This window comes from Aquarana catesbeiana, linkage group LG03 (assembly GCF_042186555.1).
Source record: "Aquarana catesbeiana isolate 2022-GZ linkage group LG03, ASM4218655v1, whole genome shotgun sequence".
Classification (NCBI taxonomy): Eukaryota; Metazoa; Chordata; class Amphibia; order Anura; family Ranidae; genus Aquarana; species Aquarana catesbeiana.
In genome coordinates this window covers 54,456,931-54,466,558 of record NC_133326.1, presented here as the reverse complement: position 1 = coordinate 54,466,558, position 9,628 = coordinate 54,456,931, and the positions used below count along the sequence as shown (strand labels likewise).

Genomic DNA, 9,628 nt, shown 5'->3' with positions numbered 1-9,628 from the left:
ATTCACAGCAGAAGCCGATCTGCAGGTATCCAGCGCTCAATGTATGCCGGCACCCTCCAATCGTCGGGAAGAAACTCAGAATGGAGCTTTGCCTATGTAAACAAGGCATAGTTCCGTTCTGATGGAGGCGAAGGGATGGATTCTGTGTTCCTGCAAAACAGGAACTAAAACCCATTTCATCCCCTAGTAAAAGCAGCACACATAGTAAACACAAACACTGGCTAGGCACACAGTTAACCTTTGATTGCCCTAGATATTTAACCCTCTTCTCAGCCAGTGTCATTAGTACAGTGGCAGTGCATATTTATAGCACTAATCACTGTATTAGTGTCACTGGTTCCTGCATAGTGTCAAAAATGTCAGTTAGTGTCTGATTGTCCACCATAGAGCCTGGTACACACTGACAGTTTACTCACAGCTCCGGTCGGAGCCACTGTACTAACCATCCCACATTAGTACAGCGATCTCACCAGCTGAGCTGTTGTGTTCTGACAGGGGGACATCCCCCCACCAGAACACTCCGATCAGCGCTCTCTGCCATTGGCTGAGAGCGCTGATCGGGAGTTGGTTGGCTGCTGGTTTTCCAGCATGCTCGTCCGACAGAAGCCGGCCAAAAGTCTGGTTTCTGTCAGACAGACCGACATACTGGACCATATGTCGGCTGTTTTTTGTTTGTTTTTTTAACTGGCAAATGTCTCCCGACATTTGGCTTAAGTCACTGATCGCCGCCATTACTAGTAAAAAAAAAAAAAATTAAAAATCCAGTATATATCCCATAGTTTGTAGACACTATAAAGTTCATGTACATCAATCAATACACACTTATTGGCATTTTTTTAAAACCAAAAACGTAGCAGAATACATATTGGCCTAAATTTATGAAGAAATTAGATTTTTAACTTTTTTTTTTAATTGGATAGGTTTTATAGCAGAAAGTAAAAAATATTGTTTATAATTTTTTTAAATTGTCAGTCTTTTTTTTGTTTATAGTGCAAAAAAATGGCGATCAAATACCACCAAAAGAATGCTCTATTTGTGGGGGGAAATGACATATTGCATGACCGTGCAATTGTCAGTAAAAGTAACACAGTGCCGTATCGCAAAAAGTGACCTGGTCATGAAGGGGGGTAAATCTTCCAGAGGTCAAATGGTTCATAAATCTGACCTGCACTCCTCCATAATCAGGTAAAGGGCTAAATGGATGAATCAAGCAACCCAAATGCACTTTACCAGTCATGATAGAACTGCCAGATCTATTATGGATGGAAATAAAAAGTGACATGGCATGCTGTAACCTGTAATTCCACAGCAGACAGCCTGAAGATAATAAAAGACATATGACATGACACTGGTAATAAATAAATATTCTGATAGGATAAGGTTATTTTTTCTTCTGCTACACAAACTCCTGCAGTTGCAGGGCAATCACTTGTTATTTATGTTGTTTGCATCGTGATATTTAATATGGCAAAGCAATAACTTCTAGATGCATGTAATAATCATGATCTATGTGTATTCACGCTTCCACTTGCCCTAGGAACTCTATTTAAATGTGGATTTAGAATATGCAGGCTTCCTAGGAGTCTGAGCAGAACTGATGGAAATGCGGTCTGACAAAGTTCTCACAGTAAAATTAAATTGCTTTGAAGTATCAGAGAGGAAACATAAGTCTTCCATGCCCTCTGTGCCAAGGCAGCATTGCCTGGGGATGTTGATTGATTGCTTGAACAAAAGGCTTCACCATCACCAGTACAAGGATCTGTCTGATTTCTGCTTCATCCCCCACGCTTCTTACTGGCGTCATGATGGGAGGATCTCATCAAATAAAATAACATACATCCCAGTGGAAGAGATAAATAGAGAGCTTTAACTGTTCTTCAACATAGCTGCCCCTCCCGACCGCTGCTTTCCTGTGTTTGCGCTCATTTGCTATTGTCGGGCTATTGTCGGGGCTCAGCACCATGGACAGCTTCAGGCTGCGCGCACTCACTCTAGGGAGCTGCCTGTTGCTCCTTATTATTAGCACTGTCTGTGCCCAAGATGACAGCTCAGACCTGGAGACCAGGGCACTCCGAGACTTCTACCCAAAAGACGCCATTCCTTCCAGTGAGAAAGAGCTGGTGAGTAATTTCAATCCATGGAGAGCGTGGTTCCATTGCAACTTGTGCTCTTTAGTTATGGGGTCTAACAAGGTGGGACTTCTACAAAAGCTGAGGGGGGAGGAAATGTCAAAATGTGACTCCACTTTTCTGGGACTTGTAGTATCAGAACATCCAGATGAGGTAAAGCTGGGACTTTTTCAACAGCTGGGTGGAGTGGACACAGAGTCAAAATGATTATTTTACTGCAATGGTTTGTAATCTGTGGCTCCACTTTTCTGGGACTTGTAGTACCAGAACAACCAGATGAGGTCAAGGTGGAACTTTTACAACAGCTAGGTGGACATAGCTTGCAAAAAGATTATTTTATTGCAGAGGGTGGCAATCTGTGGCTCCACCTTTCTGGGAGTTGTAGTACCAGAACAACCAGATGAGGTCAAGGTGGAACTTTTACAACAGCTAGGTGGACATAGCTTGCAAAAAGATTATTTTATTGCAAAGGTTTGCAATCTGTGGCTCCACCTTTCTGGGAGTTGTAGTACCAGAACAACCAGACAAGGTCAAGGAGGGACTTTTACAACAGCTGGGTGGACGCAGCTTCCAATTTTTTTTTTTAAATACTGTAATCGTTTGCAATCTGTGGGTCCACCTTTCTGGGATTTGTAGTTCCAGAACAGCCAGACAAGGTCAAGGAGTGGCTTTTACAACAGCTGGGTGGACACAGCTTCCATTTTTATTTTTATTTTTTTACTGCAATGGCTTGCAATCTGTGGGTCCACTTTTCTGGGATTTGTAGTTTCAGAACAACCAGATCTGGTCAGGTTGAAACTTCTACATCAGGTGGGTGGCCACAGCTTGCAAATGATTTTTTTATTATGATGGTTTGCCATCTGTGGCTCCACTTTTCTGGGACTTGTTGTTTCAGAACAACCAGACAAGGTCAATGAGGAACTTTTACAACAGCTGGGTGGACAAAGCTTCAAATTATTATTTTTTTCTTCATGGCAGCAGTTTGCAATCTGTGGCTCCTCTTTCTGAGACTTGTAGTTCCAGAACAACCAGACAAGGTCTATAAGGGACTTTTTCAACAGCTGGGTGGACACAGCTTGCAAATGATTTTTTAACTGCAATGGTTTGCAATCTGTGGCTCCAGGTTGAAACGTTTACAACAGCTGGAGCTGGGTGGCCACAGATGGCAAATTATTGTTTTTTTTTTTTTTCTGTGATGGCTGGCAATTTATGGTTCCACTTTTCTGGGACTTGTAGTTCCAGAACAACCAGACAAGGTCAAGGCAGGACTTATACAACAGCTGGTTTGCCAAAGCTTGCTTTTTTTTTTTGTTGTTTACTGCAACAGTTTGCAATCTGTGGCTCCACTTTTCTGGGACTTGTAGTTCCAGTACAACCAGGCAGCCACCTCTATCTCTCTTTGTATAGTGCCTAGTTCTTGTGTGGTTTAGTCACGGAAACAATGTAAGTTATTGTATATATTTTGTAGCTGGGGGCTCTGCAGGAAGTCCTGGAGAAGTTACAAAGTAAACGAGTGCCTGCCTGGGAAAAGAAATTTGGACAAGTACCAGTGGTAAGCGAGCTAAAATCTAACCTTTGTGTTTGTTTGCTGCTTTAAAGTAATATACTGTTGTCTATTAAACTATTGATACACATGCTATCTCTGTATGCTGACTTCCATATACTGCATACTTCCATATACTGCATAGTTCTGTGAACAGCAAGAACACTTTCACTACTTATTACATAGTAGGAGATTTACTAAAACTGGAACACTCAGAATTTGGTGCAGCTCTGCATGGAAACCAATCAATTTGCAGGTTTTATTGTCAAGGATTAATTGAACAAGCTAAGTTTGAAGTTGATTGGCTACTATGCACAGTTGCACCAAATTCCGAGTGTTCCAGTTTTAGTAAATCCCCCCCAAAGATTGTCACTTGCTAGATCGCAAGCAAAGGAATATGCCACACTTGGTGCATACAATAGAAAGTTTCATATTGTTTTAATGAAAATGAGGATGTAGTTATACATTACAGGTTAGGCACTTTATGTTTCCCATTTCTCCATTTACTTGGATTTACATATAGTTACATAGTTAGGCTAAAATAAAGACAAAAGTTCATTTAATTCAAGCAATTAAAAAAAAGAAATCCTAGAAAGCATGGCCCAATTTAGGGGAGTGGGGGGGGGGGGTTCCTTCCCGATCCCCTAAATCTATCAGATATTCCCCGGATGAACAATCTGGAATTATATCATCAAAGAACAGAGGGTGTCCCTATCTGGACAGAACTCCAGTTCAGATCATCAGCATGACTGCAAAGACCCCACTATAACATTTCTGCACCAATCTAAATCAGTTACACTTATTTTGCAATAAAAAGGACGCAGAACTGTATATTTTTTGAAATATGCTTCCCCAAGCAGAAGTAATTTTTTGCTGTGTTTTTATATATATATATATATATATATATATATATATATATATATATATATATATATATATTTAGTCAGCTGGATCTCCAAACATATTTAATAGATTTACGAATGTGTCTAATTGCCATTTGTATGCACCATGATAAAAAATAGGATTTTTTATTCCTCTGCATTATCCACCATGCTGGTGACTCAACAGGTATTCACCACTAGAAGTTTCTGTATGTATTCATACTGTATACAAACATATATGACAAGAGATGTTACAAGTAAAGCTGTGACGGATGTGTTAAGTTACAAATAAGCATAATAGTTAATCTGCATGGTAACAATGAATGTATGCATCTGTAGTTATATCTTGAGTGACACATCTCTGTTAATCACACTTTATTTTCCAGTGTGATGTAGGGGAGCAGTGTGCAGTAAGGAAGGCGTCCAGGATCGGAAAATTATGTAATTGTCCTAGAGGTGCTGTTTGCAACTTCTTCCTACTAAAATGTTTATAAGGCAAATCTAAAAACCCAAAGATGAACTGCAGAAGCGACAGGGCTGAGCACCAGCACAAGATCTGGAAAAAAGGACTTGGTGACAATGATTTTTACACTGGTAAAATGATGTACAGCATCTGTTATGTATAATGTAATGCTCTGCTAGCCTTTCTGTGTGCAAATAAAGACATGCTCTCTTTTGTAAAGTGTTTTTTCATAAACAGTCTTCAAGAACCACGGTGCATAAAAATGTCATGAAACGACAACTGCTGAAAGTCATATTGTGTGTCAGAAATGGATTAGATACAGAGTGTTTATACCTGACGTCATTCAGAACTGCTACTGCCCTAGGTGTTATTAGCAAATGCACTCTGAATTATCACAGAGATAACTTTATTCTTTTCCACAATCTATTATTTGATTTATTGATTTTAAACAAGTGAAAGCAAGGAAAGAATGTTATGGAGAGGGGGAGGTGTTATATAGTCCTAGCCATAGGTGTGCACAGCCTATTGCATTAGGGTGTGCACCCCAAAGCTCAAACACATTTGCGTGTATGTGTATATATACAGTCAGTAGAGCAGTGGACGATGTCAGAAGGGCAGAGATTGGTGTCAGTAGAACAGTGGATGGCGTCAGTAGTTTTTAATTACTATATTTATTTTTTTATTATTTTTTACAATTTTAGTTTTTTACATTTTTTTTTTTTTTTTACAATTTTTTTTTTAGGAGTTCTGTTAGGGGGCTTTGGTGAAATATCAGGGGTCTAAGCAGAGGTAAACTTTGCCACACGGGGTGATTAGGGTGTGCCCTGGCACATCATGTGTGCACGCCTATGGTCCTAACACTCTTCCTTACTAGGGTGACTGCTTCTAGATACAATGTAGTTGTCACCTTACAACAGATGTGTTGATCACCAGGTGAAATTACACAAATCCATATCTAAGGAAAGGTTAAAGGCAATACATTCAATTTTTCCTCTTGGGTTTAGATACCCTTTACAGGGGGTCCCCGACTTACGAATGCCCGACTTACGAACGACTCCTACTTACGAACGGCCTCAATGCCGGCTGCTTGTGCTCCCTCGATGGTCCTGGATACCTCCGAGCAGCTATCTTGCCACATTCCACACATTCTACATTGCAGTACTTCATGTACTGCATGGCCAGAAGAGCCCCAGAAGCACGCGGAAACATGCCACATCCCTGCACAGGCGGAAGCCGGAACATCTCACATCCCTGCACAGGCGGAAGCCGGAACATCTCACATCCCTGCACAGGCGGAAGCCGGTACATCTCACATCCCTGCACAGGCGGAAGTTACACTTACAAGCAGTATTCCGACTTACAAACAGATTTCTCTTATGAACAAACCTAAAGTCCTTATTGCGTTCATAAGTCGGGGACTCCCTGTAATTGTAACTGTTTCTTTTTTGTGGATCAAATAATTATAGCCTTGCAACAATCGACATAAAGTCCAGCACACATGGTACATGGGTACCGCTCTCTGTTCATCAGAAGCCTGTCTAATGACTGACTTCTGCTGAACAGTATAGCTGGAAAACCAGAATTCAAGCAGTGCTTGCAGTCAATGGGTGCAAATGGTGATCAGTGTATTCTGATGAGGGGAGTCAGGGTGGATTTGATTTAAATCACTAGCAAAAAGGCTTGATTTAAATCAACTCGATTTAAATCATAATTTTTAAAGAGCAACTGTCATCTCTGTCCTGCAGCAGCTCCTCCTCTGACCCGCTGTTGACTTACCGACAGTCCCATTCACTTTAATGAGACGCCTTGTGATGCGGCAGTGACACCACAAGGTGAGGGACATGGCGGCAGCAGGTGAGTGGATGCCCGCTAACAGGCGCTGCCATGATGGATCTGAAATGACAGGTGCTCTTTAAATGTAAGGACTTATTCTTACTGGTTGTTAGAATCTTTATTATTTGCAAACAAAATGAAGGTTTCCTATTTAGAATAATAAGCTGTCAGGTTAGTAAAACAGCAATATCAGAACCGATTCAATCATACAGTTTGTAGTGTACATTGATTTGCAAAACAATGGGATAAAGCAATATTCCTGAATTTTGTTTTATCTCATGGTTACTGTGAAATTGTGTGAATGCATCAATGCAGTGCATGTTATCTCAGCTTGCAGCACTAGGATACATTGAATGAGTTTACCAAAAATGTAAATATTGCAGAATACTTAACTAAGCTCCATGTCATGCTAAACAACATTTTTAAAGTATTTTAAATAGAAAACAATCTTTAGATAGATTTTTACTCCAAAAGCATTTTATTAAAATAAAATTAAAATAAATAATCTGATTTCAATTAAAAAAAATCAGATTTTTCTGATTTAAAAAAAAAATAATTGATTTTTATCCACCCGGGGGGAGTGCACTCTGTCAAAATAAAATAGCTAATAATAAAATAGTGGGAGAAATTCCTGCATCACACATGTTGATATGGGGACAAAATCCCGCGACAAAAAAAATTACCCATGCATTTTACACTTTCTAAGATACATTCAAGTTATATAACAAAACATTTTTATAAAAGGTTGACCATAAAAGTTAAACATACAATAATTAACTTTTCTAAAACAAGTTAAAACCTGGATTGCAAATGCAATATTTGATCATGCTACTGGGTAATTAAAAAGTCTACCAAAGTAAATCATTTCAATTGAAAGCAGTATTAAACCCAAAAGCAAACATTTATTATATTGCAGCTCACCAATTCTTATGCCGCGTACACACGGTCGGACTTTTCGTCTACAAAAGTCCAACGGACGCTGACGGACTAAAGCTGGCTGGTAATCCGATCGTGTGTGGGCTTCTCCGGACTTTCAACTGACTTTTTCAGCCTCAAATCCGACGGACTTTAGATTTGAAACATGCTTCAAATCTTTCCGACGGACTCGAGTCCGGTCGAAAAATCCGCTCGTCTGTATGCTAGTCTGACGGACAAAAACCCATGCTAGGGCAGCTATTGGCTACTGGCTATGAACTTCCTTATTTTAGTCCGGTGTACGTCATCACGTAAGAATTCGACGGACTTTTGTGTGATCGTGTGTAGGCAAGTCTGTTCGTTAGAAAGTCCGCCGCAAGTCCGTCGAAAGTCCGTCGAAAGTCTGTCGGACAGGCTGTCGGACTTTTGTAGCTGAAAAGTCCGACCGTGTGTACGCCCCATTAGATGTGATTGCTGGATTAGTTTTCCTTTTTAGGCTTTCTTTCTTCTATTTTCATCTGGTGATCCAGTCAGCAGCAAGTCTGTTGTTTTTCAAAAGCACAAACTCTCCAGTAGAATATATCAGTTTACATGGCTGAGACAAACTGTTTAACACTGGCAGGGGTGTTTAAAGTGATATGTTTTATTTATGTAAAACCTTTATCCCTAAAGGAAAAAACCTTTGCTGTATCTGCTTATAAAGTATTAGCTGGAGTTTGGCTTTAATTGGTTAGTGTATTTAAATCTGCTAGTACCTCTAACACCCCCCCCCCCCCCGACCGACAATGTCCAAGAGTGCCCCAGTGCTCCTTCATCCAGAGTGGGGACGCTCTAAAACAGGAGGTGTGTTACTGGCCAGATCACCAGGTGACAACAGAAGAGGAAAAAGCCTAAAAAAAGGAAAACTAATAGAGCCACCACATCTAATGATTGGTAAGCTGCAATATATTACATTTTGGTTTGGGGTTTAATACCCCTTTAACAACTGTTCTGTAGTGTGAGAATGTGCCTAAATGATTCAGTCCATTGGGCATAGTTACTGCAGCAGACAGAATGTGGAACAGCTGTGCATGGCAATCAGCTTTTAACTCCTGCTTGTGCAGTTAAAGCCATAGAAAACTCCACTCTGTGACTTTTAGCTGCAGGTAAGCTTATAGTAAAGAAAACCTATAGGTAAAATGAATATCTCCTAAACCTGCACCATTTAGGAGATATTCATGAGTTTTGCAGCCGGTGACGTCACCAGTGCAGGCGCACTGCACTCTGGATTGAATTGTACCATCGATCCAGAGCGCTATGATGTGACTGTGACTCCTGTGCACATGTGCGGGAGTGACATCATCATCATCCAACCATTCAAATGGCCGGAGCCCACAAACCCAGAAGGAAGATGGAAGCCCTGACAACAGTGACGCCACACAGCTGGAGGGATCCATTTTACAGGTAAATCTTTCATAATGTATTAATATGCAATGCATACTAGGACATTATGTCATCAACTTGCAGTGGAGCCGGAATTCTTTTTTATTATTTCAGGACTAAACTACCACTTTAGGCTTGGAAAAGGAACACTGATTGGTTGCCATATATAGCTGCCCTGGATTCTGTCTGCTCCATTCTTAGTAAATTCCCTCAATGATATCTTATCAGCTAGGCACTTTCACTACCTAAGATTGTCCTGTATATGACCAACCTAATGCATATCGGCTTCCATGCACCAGTTTTGTGGGTCCTATTACAGAGGCTGCAATTCATGGTAAATCCAGCAGCCTAAACATTGTGGGACATTCTTCATTAAGTCACTTAACTAAAGCCAGTGGCGTTGCTATAGGGGTGCGGGGGTTGCAGCCCGCACCTGGGTGCC

At 40.6% G+C, this 9,628-nt stretch overlaps 1 protein-coding gene across 1 annotated transcript; it reads left to right on the top strand.

Moving 5' to 3' along the window:
• The first annotated feature begins 1,783 nt into the window (after nt 1-1,783).
• On the top strand, nt 1,784-5,235 carry LOC141131373 (cocaine- and amphetamine-regulated transcript protein-like). Its single transcript, XM_073618557.1, has 3 exons — nt 1,784-2,120; nt 3,598-3,681; nt 4,940-5,235. Exons 1-3 carry the CDS (start codon nt 1,962-1,964, stop codon nt 5,045-5,047), a joined length of 351 nt encoding a protein of 116 aa, XP_073474658.1. The 5' UTR covers nt 1,784-1,961; the 3' UTR covers nt 5,048-5,235.
• The last annotated feature ends 4,393 nt before the right edge of the window (nt 5,236-9,628 follow it).

Coding starts and splice junctions, on each gene's coding strand:
- LOC141131373 (XM_073618557.1), top strand. CDS start 1,962: ATGGACAGCTTCAGGCTGCGCGCACTCACTCTAGGGAGCTGCCTGTTG. Junction 2,121..3,597: donor CTTCCAGTGAGAAAGAGCTG/GTGAGTAATTTC, acceptor TATATTTTGTAG/CTGGGGGCTCTGCAGGAAGT. Junction 3,682..4,939: donor AATTTGGACAAGTACCAGTG/GTAAGCGAGCTA, acceptor TTTATTTTCCAG/TGTGATGTAGGGGAGCAGTG.